Raw genomic sequence first — 22,497 nt, forward strand, 5'->3', positions numbered from 1 at the left:
CAGTTTGTGTTTTCTATGCGCAAGATGAAAAGTAGTGTAATAATTGACCCATATCACTGCCAAGCCGTCAAACCAAAAAACAAGAAACCAAAAAAAAGTTTAGAAATGCACTTTCTCTCGCTCCCAAAAGAAGTGCAGGAGACGGCTCGTCAAAAGAAGTGCAGGAGACTTTTTGGAGGCATTTTTCATTGGCGGCATTGAAAAACAGCTCCAAAAACATCCGTAAATTATGCCGCGAAAAATGTGAGTTGTTACAAAAAACTCTGAAAATCAGGAGCTGTTTTCGCATGAAAACACATCCGAATTTTCTGACATTTTTGGTCACTGTGTGTGAACTCCCCCTAAAAGTGTCCCATAAATATGGACTGTGGTTGGTGGCAGATATATGTCATGTGGATAATTATGTTTTGAAAATGTCAAATAGTTTCTAGGTAACTGTTTGGCACAGGGAATTGACTGTTCACCAAGGCTGAAAAATAAAGGGTCTTCTGTGACATTATCACTGCAAAACAGTCAATGGTCGCAGTGCCAGACAGTTTCACCATCTCCATGGCTTTGGAGAGCAGATTTGTGTGACTTACCCAAAATTACCCAAAATGAAAGACAAGAACATTTCTAAACCAATTTCTTTTTTATTGATGAAACCCTAAGTGGCTTCCAATGTAACACATAAAATGGCTTTCATCGCAAACACAAATATATGAATTACATCCAGAACAAAAAATTATTTTGTTCTCTTGTCACAAATACATTGTACAGAAAAAAAAGCAACAGTGACGGGTAGGGACAAACACATAAAAATACAAATTGGAAGAAGAAAGCGTAAAAGACATTTAGATTGTTTAGGAGACAACATGGAAATGTGTACTGTAGTCCTTGACTCAAATCGTCCGTAGAGAAGACATTGCTGGTGAAAACACGCAGACGTCAACGGCAATCACGATGTAATTAGCAGCAGGTGAAAACATCTTGCTTCGTCTCATCATCGGACTGGACCTTTATATTGTATTTCAGAATGTTTCTGCCAATCATGTGGCATGTCAAAGTAATATTTTCTAGAGTAGAATGAAATAAATTTATAAATGGTTTTATCCCCTTCAAGCGGTGAAATATGTGCAAAATGGTAGCTTGTGAAGAATGCCATCCCTGTCTCGCCACTCTGCTTCATTTCGCTCATCTTTGTGAACTTGAAAAGTAGCAAAGCTTTACAATGGCAGACCATGGCAGGAAGTTTTTGTTTATTATGTGTTACCAAAGTGTGTTTCATGTATGTTTCTATAGATGTATTCTATAAAATTCAGTGAACTCCCTTGGACCCGTCTTACTTACTTTCTGCTGCTCAAAATGGCCTGTACGTCTTCGCCGTGGTAAACCGCTCCGCTTGCTGCTGCCGCCGCTGTCGTCTGGATCTGATGTGCACAGTCGCTGTCCTCAAGCTCTTCACTCTGACTGGCGCGGTCCTTCTCCTCCTCCTAAAAAATAAAAAAAATATTAAAATAAACCAATCAGCTAAAGATCATTTGGAGAATTGTAACACGCTGGCGTCTCTCAGCCAACTACCCCACAACAAACCCGCCACCGCTAATCACAAACCCACCTACACACCAAACAAGCCCCCGCTTCACTGCCAGCTACCTCTCACCAAACACAACACTGGTAATCCCAACACCCTCCACCACACATGCCGCCGCAACTCTCTAATCCCCCACACCAAACATGCAGACAGTTATCTTGCATCTCTCACACACACATAACCAGCAGCCACTACTAACCACCCCTCCCACCAAAAAATAGCCCAATGCTACTTTGCCCTAACCCCCGTTAGAGCGTCCGTCCAAATTTACAGTATTAAAATTATGGGAGTCCCCTTGCTGCCGCCGCTATAGTCTGTATCTCCGCTCCTCAGCCGCACTCCTCAAGGTCTTCACTCTTGACTGGCGCGGTCCTTCTCCTCCTACGAAAAATACAAATGTATATGATGCCACACAGACTGCATGTATATGATACCACACAACCTCCCTGTATATGATGCCACACAGCCTCCCTGTATATGATGCCACACAGCCTCCCTGTATATGATGCCACACAGACTGCATGTATATGATGCCACACAGACTGTATGTATATGCCACAAAGCCTCCCTGTATATGATGCCACACAGCCTCCCTGTATATGATGCCATACAGCCTCCCTCTATATGATGCCACACAGCCTCCCTCTATATGATGCCACACAGCCTCCCTGTATATGATGCCACACAGACTGCATGTATATGATGCCACACAGACTGTATGTATATGCCACAAAGCCTCCCTGTATATGATGCCACACAGCCTCTCTGTATGATGCCACACAGCCTCCCTGTATATGATGCCACAGACTGCATGTATATGATGCCACACAGACTGCATGTATATGATGCCACACAGACTGCATGTATATGATGCCACACAGCCTCCATGGATATGATGCCACACAGACTGCATTCATATGCCACATAGCCTCCATGTATATGCCACACAGCCTGCATCTATATGCCACAGCCTGCATGTATATGCCACACAGCCTGCATGTATATGCCACACAGCCTCTCTGTATATGAAGCCACACAGCCTGCATGTATATGCCACACAGCCTGCATATATATGATGCCACACAGCCTCCCTGTATATGATGCCACACAGACTGCATGTATATGCCACACAGCCTCCCTGTATATGCTGCCACACAGCCTCACTGTATATGATGCCACACAGACTCCATGTATATGCCACACAGCCTCCATGTATATGCCACACAGCCTCCGTGTATATGCCACACAGTCTCCCTGTATATGATGCCACACAGACTGCATATATATGATGCCACACAGACTGCATGTATATGATGCAACACAGACTGCATGTATATGATGCCACACAGCCTCCATGGATATGGTGCCACACAGCCTCCCTGTATATGATGCCACACAGCCTCCATTGATATGCCACGCAACCTGCATGTATATGCCACGCAGCCTGCATGTATATGCCACGCAGCCTCCATGTATATGCCACACAGCCTCCCTGTATATGAAGCCACACAGCCTCCCTGTATATGATGCCACACAGCCTCCCTGTATATGATGCCACATAGGCTCCCTGTATATGATGCCACACAGACTGCATGTATATGCCACACAGCCTCCCTGTATATGATGCCACACAGCCTCCCTGTATATGATGCCACATAGCCTCCCTGTATATGATGCCACACAGACTGCATGTATATGCCACACAGCCTCCCTGTATATGATGCCACACAGCCTCCCTGTATATGATGCCACACAGCCTCCATGGATATGCCACACAGCCTCCATGGATATGCCACACAGCCTCCATGGATATGCCACACAGCATCCATGGATATGCCACACAGCCTCCCTGTATATGATGCCACACAGCCTCCATGGATATGCCACACAGCCTCCATGGATATGCCACACAGCCTCCATGGATATGCCACACAGCCTCCATGGATATGCCACACAGCCTCCATGTATATGATGCCACACAGCCTCCCTGTATATGATGCTACACAGCCTCCCTGTATATGAAGCCACACAGCCTCCCTGTATATGAAGCCACACAGCCTCCATGGATATGCCACACAGCCTCCATGGATATGATGCCACACACCTCCCTGTATATGATGCCACACAGACTGCACGTATATGCTACACAGCCTCCCTGTAAATGATGCCACACAGCCTCCCTGTATATGAGGCCACACAGACTGCATGTATATGATGCCACACAGCCTCCCTGTATATGATGCCACACAGCCTCCCTGTATATGATGCCACATAGCCTCCCTGTATATGATGCCACACAGACTGCACGTATATGCTACACAGCCTCCCTGTAAATGATGCCACACAGCCTCCCTGTATATGATGCCACACAGCCTCCCTGTATATGATGCCACACAGCCTCCCTGTATATGATGCCACATAGCCTCCCTGTATATGATGTCACACAGACTGCATGTATATGCCACACAGACTGCATGTATATGATGCCACACAGCCTCCCTGTATATGATGCCACACAGCCTCCCTGTATATGATGCCACACAGACTGCATGTATATGCCACACAGCCTCCCTGTATATGATACCACACAGCCTCTCTGTATATGATGCCATACAGCCTCCATGGATATGCCACACAGCCTCCCTCTATATGAAGCCACACAGCCTCCCTGTATATGAAGCCACACAGCCTCCATGGATATGCCACACAGCCTCCCTGTATATGAAGCCACACAGCCTGCATGTATATGAAGCCTCCCCACGTACTGCACAAAAAGATTCATTGCGGAACAGGGGAAGTAGGGACTCCTAGCATCATATATGTCTATGTTGCCTACAGCATGATGTGCATTAGTGCCGCCGCTACTAACAACCCCATCTCCGCATTAGCCCATGACATCGTTACTTACCGTCTCCTCGTCTCGCTGGTCTCCTCGCCTCGCAGGTCTGCTCGCTGTACAACCTCCTACCACTGTGCAGTTGCTCTGAAAATGGCGGCACACAGTGTAGAAGGTTTGAATACATTCAAACCCCTCCATCTCCTGGCACTAGCCAGAAGAAGGGAGGGGGGATTGTGTGAGGACACTAGAGCGAGTGTGTCCACCACAAATTTGCAGCATAATCCAATGAGGTTGCTTTACCACATTGACCATGCTGCAATTTTTGGAATTGCTCCCTCTAGTGACCAGCACATGGAAATCTTATAAATTAGAATCGAATTTATAATATTTCCTGACTCGTGAAAAAATTTAAAAAAATTAAACAATGTGTAATCACTAAATATCAATATGTTTAACTAGAAAAAAAACAAAAACATTTTGGCATCCACAGCACGGCTGCAATAACCGGACGTCTCATGGTTCTACTGGACCAAACTTAGATCACCATAGAATTCTGCAGGAGGTCCAGGTACTGCAGAAGACAAATAAAGCTGGCCATACACGTGGGATTTCAGACAGCTGTTTTCTCAACAACTTGTTCACGTCAGGCCTCATTTACACGAGCGTAATATACGCGCGTGCGACGCGCGTGCTTTTCACGCATGTCGTACGCACCTATATTACTCTATGGGGCAGTGCAGACAATGCGTGAATTTTGCACAGCGCGAGTGCGTTGTGTAAAACTCACGACATGTTCTATAATCGTGCGTTTTTCGCACATCACGCACCCATTGAAGTCAATGGGTGCGTGAAAAACACGCATGACACACGGACGCTCCTGCATTGCATGCGCGAATTTCACGCATCACTTGTTATGTCCATGAAAAAGAGTTTATAAAGCTGGACAAAGCAAACAAAAACCAGAACTTTCCCTCCACTGAGATCTGCTGCCATGCCGCGTGGGATTGACGTCGAGCGCCTCATCACCCTGGTCCAGGGCCATGGGGCTATTTGGGACAGTCGCGCGGAGGCGTACCACGACCGCACAGTCAAGGAGGACGCCTGGGAGGAGGTAGCGAAAGAGCTTTTTGGCGAGGAGTGGGAGAGTGGCCGAACCCGGGACCGCAGTCGGTTGGGTGAGTACCATGTTTTTTCAGGCAATGCAATGTCATCCTTATTGAAGAACTGTGGCCCTGTATGTGTCTTCCGCGCATTTGCCCAATGACCTTTTGTGGAGCAGGCGCATCACCGTGTACCATGTCATTGGCAGGGCCGGGCCCCTCATTTTAGTGAGAGGGCACATTTCTTATGGCGTTATATTTTCTTTTACTCCAACAGTCCAAGATATCAAAACACGGTGGCGGAGCTGCCGGGACCAATTCCGCCGAGAAATGGGGGAAAAGGGACGCAGCGGAGATGGGGGCTCGCGTAAGCGCCCCTACATGTACACAAAACATTTGATGTTCCTGAAGGACATAATGGAGATGCGCACGTAAGAGATTCTGCTTTTGCATGTGTCTAATGTGTGTTCGCCCATGTCCTGTTTGCCATCGTGTTGTTGTGGGCATTGTTCTATATTCTGTTCTTACGCAATTTTCCCATTATAGAACCACCGACAATTTGGAGGACACAACTGAGGAGACGGACATCGGAGAGTCTCTGCCGCAACCTCCTGCTGCCCATGTCCTGCCCCTTAGCCCCGAGCTGACACCCCTGGACCCCGCCCCTGTCCAGTCTGCACGGGCCGTCGCCTCTCCGGCTGAGGAGCGCTCCGTGCGTGCCCGCACTCGCCGGCGCCGTGCTCCACAGGCCTCCGCTGGTGGCCAAGTTGATAGCCGGGTACTTGAATATCTACGCCGAGCCGCGGATGAGGACGGGAACGACTTCTTTGGGCGCAGCATAGTTCCCCTACTCCGGCTGGTCCCCATGGATCGCATGGCCCGGCTGCAAGCGTCGATCATAACCTTGATCGACGCCTCCACACCCCCCCACAATCCAAACCACTGCTTCACGGCCATAGAGCAGTGGCGCGGATTAGCCATGCCGGCCACCACGCCCCAATTGCCGGCAACATACCATCCAGCCCCCCAGATGGCACGGCCGCACCCCTATATGCGCCCTATGGCTCCCCACTTCCCTGCCCCAACGTACCACGGACAACATCAGCACCACTATGCTGGCGAGGAACAACCTCCGCAGCTCCAGGTCCAGCAAAGTGGTGCTAAAATGCTGGCGTATTCCTCCCCGGGCCACCACTACCAACACCTGTGAGTGTGTTGGTGTCGTGATAGTTGGGCGGCCAATTTGTTTTTTATTAAGGGATGGCAACTCGTCCTCTCATGTAGGTTACACCATGTTGGTGTTCTTTTGTTGCTACAATATGTATGTGTATTTTACTGACCACACCATGTTTCCGTTGTGTGAATTCCGAACACATTAAAAACATGGATGTTGATTGTTTCTATTGCGTGTTGTTTTTATTTTACACCCCTCAACACAATGTTTGACCCACATTTCTTTTGGCTATACCCTCACACACTTCTGGCCTTTGGGCCCAATGCATGCACACGTGATATGAGGTGTTAGTTAATCTCTCGGGGTTTGACATTGTTTGCAAGAGGTGCGAACGTTTGGGTGCTGTCATGGGCCCCGAAGCACACTAAGTACACTTGCAATTGGACTTGCCTAACTTTAGGCCGGCCATCATTCTATCTCCAGAAAGCATGTTGCCAAATGTCAAAAGTCCTGCTCAAACCCCGACAGATGTAAGCTCGCAACCCGCGTCAAGGGTCCTCGTGTTTTGCGAGTCCCTAACCCAACACGAACTCCAAAAACTTCTAAAAACCCTGGCCACATGTGACGTGTGTAGTGAAGCCTCCAAACAACAGACAACCCTTCAAAGGTCATCACGCCCTCACGGTGCGGCTCCTGATGGGCACTCGAAATATGCTGCCAAAGTTTCCTGCACTCGAAGGCCGGATGAGAGAGATCAGCCGAGAGGAATAACCGGGACAGTGTGGCTGCTGCATGCATGTGTTAGGATATATTCTGCATCAAAGGTAGCATCATTAATGCGGCAGAAGTTATGCAGAACGACACACGCTTGTATAACACGTGTCACATTCTGCATGGACAATTGCATTGTCGTCAGAAAGACACGCCACCTGTTCGACATAATGCCAAAGGCACATTCCACACATCGACGAGCTCGGCCTAGGCGGAGATTGAACATGCGCCGACGGTCATCCAAGCCCCTTCTTGCAAAAGGACGCATGACTTGCCTAGTCAGGGCAAACCCCTCATCCGCCACGATGACATACGGGATTGGGGGTCCGCTGGAGCCCGGGAGGATGGAAGGTTCCGGCACCGCCAGTCGATTATTCACGAGTCGCTTCCCCATTCTTGATGAACGGAATATGCGGGCATCTGCCGAGCTTCCATACGAGCCGATGTCAACAATAGTGAAACAATAATTTGTGTCCGCCAAGGCTAACAATACCATGGAAAAAAACTGCTTGTAGTTATAGTATTGCGAGCCACTGCGTGGGGGCTTTCTCACACGAATGTGTTTGCCGTCTAGGGCATCAATGCAATTTGGAAATTCACTTGCTCTAATAAATCCCTCAGAAATTCTTAGTCACTGTTCTGTCGTGGGCTGAGGCATGACCGTGGTCTTTAACCTCTGCCACAACACGACACAGGTGGATGTGACAATGAACGAAATGGTGGTCACTCCCAAAAGAAATTCAAAATGTAACGAATGATAACTATTGCCTGTGGCCAGAAATCTAGAAAACAAAGAGAAAGAAAAAGAAAGCCACAACACATGTTAGGGGGGGCTGGTAAAGCAGACAGCGTCATTGACTAAGTAATAGCAACTGCACACATACCTCAAGGTCACAAGCGGACGTTCCTCGGGCGAAATGCAGCGTCTCATGTTGGTATTCTTGTAGGTGAGACCAGAGCGAATCTGCTCAAGCAGAAGGTCAAATGTGCCCACAGACATGCGGCAGAAGGCTCTAAATTTTTCAGGATGCCGTCTTAAGTCCTCATACAGGCTATGGAAATGGCCTTTCTTCGTACGTTAGGCCACAAGTGGATGAACCCAAATGCGACATCTTACAGGCGTCTGGTGCTGCAGCATGGGTCCACGCTCCCCAAAACGACGTGAGATCATCCAGGCAAGAAGCACACGTGCCAGCGACTGAGAAGGCATAAGTGTGCCGTGCAAAGCCAATCGCAACTTCAATGGAGAAACACACACTGGGGTTTCTGCAGAGGCGGAAATAAGGTGCAAAACCTGCTTCTCCCAGCAAGCAGGGGTTGGGCCAGCTGGCCTATTTGTAGGCTGGCCTCTCATGAATCCCCTCTGCGTTTTTTACGCGCGTTGCAAACGCTGTGTAATTCAGCCACAGCCCCGCTCCTGAGTCATGATAAGTTTGCGGGGTCAGGATGATGCGATGCGGCCGGCGCTGCACTAATGAGCGGCGGCACTGAAGACAGAACATGGCGGGCACTCTACAAAACACCCCCGTGTTCTGTCCTCAGTGCCTGAACTGCCGCTCATTAGTGCAGCGCCGGCCGCACCTCCTCATGCTGACCGCGCACGCACTTCCTGTCAGGAGCGGGGCAATGGCTGTATTACACAGCCGCAGCCGCACTCTATAACGGCGGAGATCAGAGAAACCTCTCATCTCCGCCGTTATTCCCCTGAATGCTGCGATCACAGCGGACTGCAGCATTCAGCAGAAAATGAGAAGGGGGATGCCCCTGGATTGCGTCACAGGGAATTCCTGTGACGCGATCCAGGGACATACCATATATGGGCAGACAGCCCAGGGTCTATTGAAGGACCTCAGGGCTGTCTTACCATATTTCTTGTTGTTAGGGCATACTTAGGTATGTCCTAACAACTGCCTGTGTACTATACATACACAGGCTAATGTACTGGCATATATCTGATATATGTCAGTACATTAAAGTTTAAAAATAAAGTAAAAACAAAGTATTGTTAAATTTAAAAAAAATACACATTCACCTTTTTTACAATAAACATTAAAATAAGTCTCAATACATAAAATATTTTTTTTTTTTATTACTGTTGCCAAAAGTATCGAAATTGTTATCGAAATCGCAATACTAAACGAAGTATCGGTATCGAAGTCCAAATTCTGGTATCGTGACATCCCTACACGGACGTTATCCGTGTGCTGTCCGAGATTCACGCAACAGTTGCCAAAGAAATGATGAGAAAAAGAAAAACACCTCCGTCAGGCTTTTTTTTCTGATGTAAAAAACACGTGGCACTCTGATGACATACGCGCGTAAAAAAGGCAGACGCGCACCGTACATGGATGTCACACAGAACTGCAACGCAAGAAAAACGCTGCGTTTTGTACGCTCGCAAAACAGACACGTTCGTGTGAACAACGCCTTAATCTGTGGCCTGGTCTCTATTGATGGGGTGCATTTCTGGCATTTAGCAAAGAATCACTGCACCTGACAAGATGTCTGCCTTCGGTCAGCGCCTGACAAGCTTGTTTGTGTCACAAAAAAGCAGAAAATGGCCTATATCGGCCTAGTTTATGGCCAGCTTGGGGCTACTAATATAAACGTAGATAATAATGCAGGAAAATCTGCATTTAATATTGCCGGTTTTTATGTGCGTTATTTACATTTTGATGCAGAAACATTTTTATTATAAATATACGTCTCACAGGTCAGGTAACCGGTTAAAGAGGCTCTGTCACCAGATTCTCAAATCCCTATCTCCTATTGCATGTGATCGGCGCTGCAATGTAGATAACAGTAACATTTTGTTTTTTTTAAAAACGTTCATTTTTGGCCCAGTTATGAGCTATTTTATATATATATATGCAAATGAGCTTTGAAATGGACAATTGGGCGTTTTTTTTTCGTTATGTCCAACTGGACGTGTATTGTTTTTAACTGGGCGTGTTTACGTGTATGACGCTGACCAATCAATGACCAGTCAGCATCATACACTCCTCTACATTGATTTACACAGCACCGATGTGCAGCCACATAAACAGAGATTAACGTTAATCAAGTGTCCTGATAATGAATACACATGACCTCCAGCCTGGACGTCATGTGTATTCAGAATCCTGACACTTCTGTGAGATTCCCGCAATCCACGCGTAATCTCGCGAGATTACGGAGGTAAACGAGATTTCGTTTCCCTTGCTGGAAATCTCAAAGAAAAGAGTCAGAAGTGTCAGGATTCTGAATACACATGACGTCCAGGCTGGATTTCATGTGTATTCATTATCAGGACACTTGATTAACGTTAATCTCTGTATATGCGGCTGCACATCGCTGCTGTGTAAATGAATGGAGATGAGTGTATGATGCTGACTGGTCATTGATTGGTCAGCGTCATACACGTAAACACGCCCAGTTAAAAACACAATACACGCCCAGTTGGACATAACGAAAAAAAAACGCCCAATTGTCCATTTCAAAGCTCATTTGCATATATATAAAATAGCTCATAACTTGGCCAAAAATTAACGTTTAAAAAAAAAACAAAAACACGTTACTGTTATCTACATTGCAGCGCCGATCACATGCAATAGGAGATAGGCATTTGAGAATCTGGTGACAGAGCCTCTTTAAGTGCAATCAATTGAGTACAGAAGCACTTCCAACAAAAAAATAGCCGACTCCCATATATCATATGCAGAACAAGAGGACAATGAGTCACAAAGCCATAAATAAATAGAAAATAGTATAACTTTTAATATAATAAAAAAGACAAATATTACAAACATAAAAAAGAGGATCTAAAGAACATTGTCTGTACGTGGACCACACACACACACAGTAATAATACAATCCCAGGTAGATGTTCATTGGTACACACGGAACAACGTTAAATACCATGAGGTTGGAAAGGGCACCTAGTTCAGTTGTAGATACTGTAATGGTATCATATTGTTAGAGCATGATATATAATTTAAACAAGTATAAATTGTACGTAAGACCAAGTATGGAAAAGAAGAAGAGATGCTCGAAATGCCACAAGTGCATAAAATCAGGATGTCTTGTAATAGCCCCAAGTATAAGTCTATACCGACCTAGTAAAACCAGGGGGGTCCGTGTGAAAAATCTTACCCATGGAGTCAGAAGGGGTGTGGCGGTCCGCAGAGTGATTACAGCGCCCCAACGCGCGTTTTGCAAATACAGCTTCTTCAGGGGGGTATTGAAAGGTAAGTGACATGTCCAGTTTATATCCGGTATCTCGAGTGGTCAGCAGGTGTGTTACGGCGTATCGCATCCGATGGTCAACGGCGCATGTGCGGGACTCATCTGAGATCGCGAGTCCTTCAACGCCTGTCATCACACCGCTACTGCGCATCCCCAGGACGCGTCTCTAAGGGGACAGCGCACGCGCAGAGCTTGTGTATTGACGAGAAGGGGGGGAGGAGGCAAGTACTCCGTGTCACCAGCGCACGCACAACCCCAAGGGAGAGGAGAATGCTGTGAGTGTCTATCTATACTATGGAATCGTATCAAGTCATTAGTTATGTACTGAATTGAAGTCTTCACACGACCGATTTTTTGATGGCCCGGGAAACGGGGCCGTCAAAAAATGGGACATGCCCTATTTTCGTCCATTCTCCCGGCTCCCATAAAAGTCTATGTTCCGGGTAATACACAGCCATCACTCGAATGTGTTCCGAGTGACGGCCGTGTCTTCGGTAGCTCGCTATCTCCTACTCCTCCTCACAGTGTGAAGTGCATGTGAGGAGGAGGGTATTTTTTTGCTTCCTGTAGGAGCGGAATCCCCTTCTGCTCCAGGAGAAGTTCCTGACTTCACTGTCCTTATATGGACACAGTGACGTCAGGGACTTCGGAAGCAGAATCCCCGTCGCTGTGGCCGGTGTTTCCGCTCCAGAAGTCCCTGACTTCACTGTCCATATATGGACACAGTGACTTCTGAAACAGAATACCCGGCGCTGAAGCCGGTGCTTCCGCTCCAAGAGAAGTCCCTGACTTCACTGTCCATATATGGACACAGTTACGTCAGGGACTTCTGAAGCAGAATCCCCGGCGCTGTGGCCGGTGTTTCCGCTCCAGGAGAAGTCCCTGACTTCACTATCCATATGTGGACATTGAAGTCGGGGACTTCTCCTGGAACGGTGGTGCTATCTACAGAAAGGTAGGGGGGTGCTATCTACGGGGAGGAGGGGTGTGTGCTGTGTAGAACTTCCTACGGGAGGCTGTGTGGCATTACTTACAGGGGGCTGTGTGGAATTACCTACGGGGGGCTGTGTGGCATTACTTACAGAGGGCTGTGTGCCATTACCTACAGGGGGCTGTGTGCCACTACCTACAGGGGGCAGTGTGACACTACCTACAGGGGGCTGTGTGCCACTACCTACAGGGGGCTGTGTGCCACTATCTACAGGAGGCTGTGTGCCACTACCTACAGGGGGCTGTGTGGCATTACCTACAGGGGGCTGTGTGGCATTACCTACAGGGGGCTGTGTGGCACTATTTACAGGGGGGCTGTGTGGCACTACCTACAAGGGGGGCTGTGTGGCACTAGCTACAGAGGGGCTGTGGCAGTATCTACAGAGGGCAGTGTGTGGCAAAAAATGTACTAATGAAATTAATCAGTTTTTAAAACGGACAGGGAAAAAAACGATGCAAAACGGGTCAAAATCAGCCATTAAAAACGGAAACATGGCCCAAAACGGCCGAGAAAAACTGACAAAAACTGACGTCGTGTGAATAGAGCCCTAAAATACACTGTGGAAAACTGTACAATGTATGCCTTTGAGAAAAACATTCCAGAACAGAAGAAATTGAGAAATCTGTCTGAGTCGTGGAATATTTTTCCCATTGGACATTGTAGAACTGTCCACAGCGGAAATACAGGGCAAATTTGGCGTGTGTGACTGAACTCTAAGGGCTTGTCCATACGCTGCGGAATTTCCGTGTTTTTTCCGGCTGGAAAAAACGCAACAGAATACAGTAGCAGCATAGTAGATGAGATTGAAGAAATCTCATCCACATGCTGCGTAAAAATTCCGAGCAGAAATTGACCTGCGGTGCATATTTTTCGGACCGCAGCACGTCAATTCCTGCTGCGGAAAGCGGACAGAAATGGTGCGTTTATCAAACGAGATGTCACCATCTCCAAACATTGTGAAAAACGCAGCAAGATAAGCACCATTTTCTGCCGTAAAAAACGCAGGAAATGGTGCGTTTTTGCCGCAGGAGAATGTTCTGCGGCAATTCCGTTGTGTGTGGACAAGCCCTCAATCTTCCACATCGTAGATGGCAGTAGCCTGTCCATTGAATTCTATTGTAACGAAAGAAAAACAGGCGTGCCTTCCCTTCCGAGTCCTGCCGCTTCCCCAAACAGCCGTTTATAACCACATGTTGGGTATTTCCGTACTCTGGAGAAGTTGCTTTACAAATGTTGGGGTGCTTTTCCTCATTTATTTGTTGAAAAAAAAAAATTTTCTGAGGTAAAGCTACATCTTATTGGAAAATAATGTAATTTTTCATTTTCACTGCCCAATTCTAATGAAATCTATGAAACACCTGTGGGGTCAAAATGCTCACTACACCCCTAGATGAGTTCTTCAAAGGGTATAGTTTCCCAAATGGAGTCACTTTTGGGGGGTTTCCTTTGTTTTTGCACCACAAGACCTTTTCTAACCTGACATGGTGCCTGAAATATAATTTAAGAAAAGGAAGGCCCAAAAATCCACTAGGTGCTCCTTTGCTTCTGAGGCCGGTGTTTCAGTCCAGTAGCGCACTAGGGCTACATGTGGGATATTTCTAAAAACTGCATAATCAGGGCAATAAATATTCAGTTGTGTTTCTCTGCAAAAAAAAATAAAATTTACAATTTTCCCTTCCACATTGCTTTAATTCATGTGAAACGCATAAAGGGTTAAGAAACTTTCTAAATGCTGTTTTGAGTACTTTAACGGGTGCAGTTTTTAAAATGGTGTGATTTGTGGGGGTTCCTAATATATAAGGCCCTCAAAGCCACTTCAGATCTGAACTGGTCCCTAAAAAAATAGGCTTTTGAAATTTTCTTGAAAATGTGAGAAATTGCTGCTAAACTTATAAGCCTTGTAACGTCCTAAAAAAATAAAAGGATGTTCAAAAAACGATGCCAATCTAAAGTAGACATATGGGAAATGTTAACTAGTAACTATTTTGTGTGGTATAACTATCTGTCTTACAAGCAGATACATTTGAATTTAGAAAATGCTAATTTTTTGTAAATTTTCTCTAAATTTTGGTGTTTTTCACACAAAAATATTGAATATATCGACCACATTTTTTCACTAACTTAAAGTGCAATGTGTCACAAGAAAACAGTCTCAGAATCGCTTGGATAGGTAAAAGCATTCCGGAGTTATTACCACATAAAGTGACACATGTCAGATTTAAAAAATGAGGCTCTGTCATAAGGTCCACAAGTGGCTGCGTCCTTAAGGGGTTAAACAACTGAGACAAACGGAAAAAATTGGCACCGGATACGTCACCATTAAAATCAATGGTGATGGAAACCTATGGTTTCCGTTTGTTTCAGTCTGTGTCCCGTTCTGATGGGAAGCTCCGACGCAACGTCAGAACAAGACCTCACCAAATTGTTGTGCAGTTTTTCGGACGGTATGTCCACTGCGGAAAAATGCACGTAAAATTTTTTAAAAAAACGTTTCATACCTATATAGCCATGGCGATGTGTCCCTCTTCTGTCCTGCAGCCCAGCCTCCTGGGATGACGTTTCATCCCATATGACCGCTGCAGCCCTGTGATTGGCTGCAGCGGTCACATGGGATGAAACGTTATCAGTTGGCCAGCCTGGACGAAGCACAAAATTCTGGGTAAGTATAAGATTATTTTTTTTTTTCTCACTTGTGATATTTGCAGCGGAATCGCAACTTTTTTGGCGCAAAAATCTAAAACATCTATTTGTTGCGGTTTTTACCTCATTAAATTCAATGGGGAATGCCCGCAACAAGAAAGCAGCGATTTTGAAGCATAAATTGACATGCTGCGGATTTAGAAAAATGCACCTCAGGTCAATTTAAGAAAGTTTTTTCCGTGAATCTTACACAAATACAATTGAGATGCTGCGGATTAAGAAACCGCACCGCAGGTAAATTTAAGAAAGTTTTTTTTGGTTATCATTTACGCGTTTGTTCAAATCTCATTCACTCTGTTGCTACTGTATTAGGCTATGTTCACACAGAGTATTTTGATGAGTTTTTTGACGTGGAAACCGCGCCAAAAAGCTTGTCAAAAACGGCCCGAATATGCCTCCCGTCGATTTCAATGGGAGGCGGGGGCGGTTTTCTCCCACGGGCGGTAATACCGGCTCGCGGGAGAAAGAAGCGACATGCCCTACCTTCGGGCGTTTCCGCATCTGACCACCCATTGACTTCAATGGGAGGCAGAGAAAGCGTATTTCACGGCGTTTTATGCCCGCAGCGCCCAATGGCCGCGGGCAAAAAACAGCGTGCAGGCAGAGGAAAATCTGCCTCAAACTTCCAAACTGAATTTTGAGGCAGAAATTCTGCCTGCAAAATACTCCATGTCAACATAGCCTAAGGGTATGTTCACACGTAGTCAACAAAAACGTCTGAAAATCCAGAGCTGTTTTCAAGGGAAAACAGACCCTGCTTTTCAGACGTTTTTTTACCAACTCGCATTTTTCGCGGCGTTTTCACGCCGTTTTTTGAGCTGTTTTCATTGGAGTCTATGAGAAAACAGCTCCAAAAACGTCCAAAGAAGTGTCCTGCACTTCTTTTGACGAGGCTGTATTTTTACGCGTCGTCGTTTGACAGCTGTCAAACGACGACGCGTAAATCACAGGTCGTCTGCACAGTACGTCGGCAAACCCATTCAAATGAATGGGCAGATGTTTGCCGACGTATTGTAGCCTTATTTTCAGACGTAAAACGAGGCATAATACGCCTCGTATACGTCTGAAATTTGGCCGTGTGAACATACCCTAATAACTAAGGCTATGTTCACACGGAGTATTTTGCCGAGTTTTTTGACGTGGAAACCGCGTCGCAAAACTCGGCAAAAACGACCCGAAAACGCCTCCCATTCATTTCAATGGGAGGCGTCGGCGTCTTTTTCCCGCGAGCAGTAAAACTGCCTCGCGGGAAAAAGCGACATGCCCTATCTTCGGGCGCTTCCGCCTCTAACCTCCCATTGACTTCAATGGGAGGCAGAGAAAGCGTATTTCGCGCTGTTTTATGCCCGCGGCGCTCAATGGCCGCGGGCGAAAATCAGCGTGCAGGGAGAGGACTATCTGCCTCAAACTTCCAAACGGAATTTTGAGGCAGATATTCCTCCTGCAAAATACCCCGTGTGAACATAGCCTTATGCTGCAGATTTTCTGCAACTAAATCTGTTGCGGAAAATCCGCAGTATTGAATTTACCCGTAAACTTTGGCATATAAAAGCAGCGACCTGATTAATTACCATGGGTAATGTCTTTCCCTTTGTACCGGTTTTAATACATGATCTCCCCCAGCATGTGTCCTTATACTTCGTGAATTTATCTTATCTTCAGAACGCACGAGTTCTGTAATCCCTGCCAATAAAAAAGATGGAACCCAACCCCTACTACGTGTGACGTCGAAACGCTCTAAATACTGCCCCCTTACGCTCCGCCTTTCCTGCGGTGTCCACTGAACGTGCTGTGAGGCTAGTGACCCGGTTCTTCAATCGGGCGGCCTTGTCTCACAGTAAATAAATTCAGAACATGCCATATCGCCGTCTGCATGGATAGTACAGCTGCTATTTTCAGTCAGATGTCACCCAGTAGCACGGGATCTCCACCCCAGCCCCTCCCCCTCACGTGTTGCCGGTTGTCAGTAGGTGTAGATTAGGGCACAAGTGTCTCCCTCGGGTGTGAGGTAGAACCGGCACCATGCTGCTCTCCGTTGTGCTGCACACCTACTCGCTGCGCTATATGCTCCCCGCCGCTGTCATGCTGGGAACGGCACCCACCTACCTGCTGGGATGGGGATGCTGGAGGGCCCTGAGCGCCGTGCTGCCTGAAAGTTTATACCGGCGGGTGGACGACCGACTCTACAACGTCTACCAGAGCATGGTGCTCTTCTTCTTCCAGCACTACACCGGGGTGCAGGTCAGGGCGCGCTGCGTGGGGTCACACGTGTGGGCCTGGGGTGGTGGGAGATAATGTGGTCAGGTTATCAGGGCAGAGGAGGTCTCACTGGCACATGTTTTAGTGTCCACTATAATATACGAATGTGTGGTATATGTACATCTCCAGTACTTATACTGTGCACTATATACTATACATGTGATATCTGTACATCTCCAGTACTTATACTGTGCACTATATACTATACATGTGGTATATGCACATCTCCAGTACTTATACTGTGCACTATATACTATACATGTGGTATATGTACATCTCCAGTACTTATACTGTCCACTATATACTATACATGTGGTATATGTACATCTCCAGTACTTATACTGTCCACTATATACTATACATGTGATATATGTACTTATACTGTGCACTATATACCATACATGTGCTATATGTACATCTCCAGTACTTATACTGTCCACTATATACTATACATGTGATATATGTACTTATACTGTGCACTATATACCATACATGTGCTATATGTACATCTCCAGTACTTATACTGTCCACTATATACTATACATGTGGTATATGTACATCTCCAGTACTTATACTGTGCACTATATACTATACATGTGGTATATGTACATCTCCAGTACTTATACTGTGCACTATATACTATACATGTGATATATGTACTTATACTGTGCACTATATACCATACATGTGCTATATGTACATCTCCAGTACTTATACTGTGCACTATACACTATACATGTGATATATGTACATCTCCAGTACTTATACTGTGCACTATATACTATACATGTGGTATATGTACATCTCCAGTACTTATACTGTGCACTATATACTATACATGTGATATATGTACTTATACTGTGCACTATATACCATACATGTGCTATATGTACATCTCCAGTACTTAAACTGTGCACTATATACTATACATGTGGTATATGTACATCTCCAGTACTTATACTGTCCACTATATACTATACATGTGGTATATGTACATCTCCAGTACTTATACTGTGCACTATATACTATACATGTGGTATATGTACATCTCCAGTACTTATACTGTCCACTATATACTATACATGTGGTATATGTACATCTCCAGTACTTATACTGTGCACTATATACTATACATGTGGTATATGTACATCTCCAGTACTTATACTGTCCACTATATACTATACATGTGGTATATGTACATCTCCAGTACTTATACTGTCCACTATATAATATACATGTGATATATGTACTTATACTGTGCACTATATACCATGTGCTATATGTACATCTCCAGTACTTATACTGTCCACTATATACTATACATGTGATATATGTACTTATACTGTGCACTATATACCATACATGTGCTATATGTACATCTCCAGTACTTATACTGTGCACTATATACTATACATGTGATATATGTACTTATACTGTGCACTATATACCATACATGTGCTATATGTACATCTCCAGTACTTATACTGTCCACTATATACTATACATGTGATATATGTACTTAGACTGTGCACTATATACCATACATGTGCTATATGTACATCTCCAGTACTTATACTGTGCACTATATACTATACATGTGATATATGTACTTATACTGTGCACTATATACTATACATGTGATATATGTACATCTCCAGTACTTATACTGTCCACTATATACTATACATGTGGTATATGTACATCTCCAGTACTTATACTGTGCACTATATACCATACATGTGATATATGTACATCTCCAGTACTTATACTGTCCACTATATACCATACATGTGATATATGTACATCTCCAGTACTTATACTGTGCACTATATACTATACATGTGGTATCTGTACATCTCCAGTACTTATACTGTCCACTATACACTATACATGTGGTATCTGTACATCTCCAGTACTTATACTGTCCACTATATACTATACATGTGGTATCTGTACATCTCCAGTACTTATACTGTGCACTATACATGTGGTATATGTACATCTCCAGTACTTATACTGTGCACTATATACTATACATGTGGTATATGTACATCTCCAGTACTTATACTGTCCACTATATACTATACATGTGGTATATGTACATCTCCAGTACTTATACTGTCCACTATATACTATACATGTGGTATATGTACATCTCCAGTACTTATACTGTCCACTATATACTATACATGTGGTATATGTACATCTCCAGTACTTATACTGTCCACTATATACTATACATGTGGTATATGTACATCTCCAGTACTTATACTGTGCACTATATACTATACATGTGGTATATGTACATCTCCAGTACTTATACTGTCCACTATATACTATACATGTGGTATATGTACATCTCCAGTACTTATACTGTCCACTATATACTATACATGTGGTATATGTACATCTCCAGTACTTATACTGTCCACTATATACTATACATGTGGTATATGTACATCTCCAGTACTTATACTGTCCACTATATACTATACATGTGATATATGTACTTATACTGTGCACTATATACCATACATGTGCTATATGTACATCTCCAGTACTTATACTGTCCACTATATACTATACATGTGATATATGTACTTATACTGTCCACTATATACTATACATGTGGTATATGTACATCTCCAGTACTTATACTATACATGTGGTATATGTACATCTCCAGTACTTATACTGTCCACTATATACTATACATGTGATATATGTACATCTCCAGTACTTATACTGTCCACTATATACTATACATGTGCTATATGTACATCTCCAGTACTTATACTGTCCACTATATACTATACATGTGATATATGTACTTATACTGTCCACTATATACTATACATGTGGTATATGTACTTCTCCAGTACTTATACTGTGCACTATATACTATACATGTGGTATCTGTACATCTCCAGTACTTATACTGTCCACTATATACTATACATGTGGTATCTGTACATCTCCAGTACTTATACTGTCCACTATACACTATACATGTGGTATCTGTACATCTCCAGTACTTATACTGTGCACTATACACTATACATGTGATATATGTACATCTCCAGTACTTATACTGTCCACTATATACTATACATGTGGTATATGTACATCTCCAGTACTTATACTGTGCACTATATACCATACATGTGATATATGTACATCTCCAGTACTTATACTGTCCACTATATACCATACATGTGGTATATGTACATCTCCAGTACTTATACTGTCCACTATATACCATACATGTGGTATATGTACATCTCCAGTACTTATACTGTCCACTATATACTATACATGTGGTATATGTACATCTCCAGTACTTATACTGTGCACTATATACTATACATGTGGTATATGTACATCTCCAGTACTTATACTGTCCACTATATACTATACATGTGGTATATGTACATCTCCAGTACTTATACTGTCCACTATATACTATACATGTGGTATATGTACATCTCCAGTACTTATACTGTCCACTATATACTATACATGTGATATATGTACTTATACTGTGCACTATATACCATACATGTGCTATATGTACATCTCCAGTACTTATACTGTCCACTATATACTATACATGTGATATATGTACTTATACTGTCCACTATATACTATACATGTGGTATATGTACATCTCCAGTACTTATACTGTGCACTATATACTATACATGTATATGTACATCTCCAGTACTTATACTGTCCACTATATACTATACATGTGATATATGTACTTATACTGTGCACTATATACCATACATGTGCTATATGTACATCTCCAGTACTTATACTGTCCACTATATACTATACATGTGATATATGTACATCTCCAGTACTTATACTGTCCACTATATACTATACATGTGGTATATGTACATCTCCAGTACTTATACTGTCCACTATATACTATACATGTGATATATGTACTTATACTGTGCACTATATACCATACATGTGGTATATGTACATCTCCAGTACTTATACTGTCCACTATATACTATACATGTGGTATATGTACATCTCCAGTACTTATACTGTCCACTATATACTATACATGTGGTATATGTACATCTCCAGTACTTATACTGTCCACTATATACTATACATGTGATATATGTACTTATACTGTGCACTATATACCATACATGTGCTATATGTACATCTCCAGTACTTATACTGTCCACTATATACTATACATGTGATATATGTACTTATACTGTCCACTATATACTATACATGTGGTATATGTACATCTCCAGTACTTATACTGTGCACTATATACTATACATGTGGTATATGTACATCTCCAGTACTTATACTGTCCACTATATACTATACATGTGGTATATGTACATCTCCAGTACTTATACTGTCCACTATATACTATACATGTGATATATGTACTTATACTGTGCACTATATACCATACATGTGCTATATGTACATCTCCAGTACTTATACTGTGCACTATATACCATACATGTGATATATGTACATCTCCAGTACTTATACTGTCCACTATATACTATACATGTGGTATATGTACATCTCCAGTACTTATACTGTCCACTATATACTATACATGTGGTATATGTACATCTCCAGTACTTATACTGTCCACTATATACTATACATGTGATATATGTACTTATACTGTGCACTATATACCATACATGTGCTATATGTACATCTCCAGTACTTATACTGTCCACTATATACTATACATGTGGTATATGTACATCTCCAGTACTTATACTGTCCACTATATACTATACATGTGATATATGTACTTATACTGTGCACTATATACCATACATGTGCTATATGTACATCTCC

The 22,497-nt window shown here is 43.8% G+C and overlaps 1 protein-coding gene and 1 long non-coding RNA gene across 5 annotated transcripts in view; one reads left to right on the plus strand and one right to left on the minus strand.

Annotated features, from left to right (window-relative positions):
* Nucleotides 1-649: 649 nt before the first annotated feature.
* LOC142759602 (uncharacterized) lies at nucleotides 650-17,696 on the minus strand. 4 transcript variants are annotated; one of them, XR_012883154.1, is made up of 4 exons: nucleotides 17,479-17,696; nucleotides 1,845-1,954; nucleotides 1,330-1,472; nucleotides 650-1,055 (listed from the first exon to the last, which is right to left on the minus strand). It is a non-coding gene; the product is annotated as an uncharacterized LOC142759602 (long non-coding RNA). The 4 variants fall into 4 exon arrangements; XR_012883155.1 differs by lacking the exon at nucleotides 17,479-17,696 and adding an exon at nucleotides 17,129-17,310; XR_012883156.1 differs by lacking the exon at nucleotides 17,479-17,696 and adding an exon at nucleotides 16,944-17,118 and having other exon boundaries at nucleotides 1,817-1,954.
* Nucleotides 17,153-22,497, plus strand: part of AGPAT5 (1-acylglycerol-3-phosphate O-acyltransferase 5) — a 75,789-nt gene continuing 70,444 nt past the window's right edge. The window contains exon 1 of the mRNA XM_075861943.1: nucleotides 17,153-17,613. Coding sequence (XP_075718058.1) covers nucleotides 17,395-17,613 — 219 coding nt within the window. The 5' untranslated portion in view covers nucleotides 17,153-17,394. The remainder of the gene's footprint in view (nucleotides 17,614-22,497) is intronic.

Source organism: Rhinoderma darwinii, chromosome 4 (assembly GCF_050947455.1).
Source record: "Rhinoderma darwinii isolate aRhiDar2 chromosome 4, aRhiDar2.hap1, whole genome shotgun sequence".
In the NCBI taxonomy this organism is placed as follows: Eukaryota; Metazoa; Chordata; class Amphibia; order Anura; family Rhinodermatidae; genus Rhinoderma; species Rhinoderma darwinii.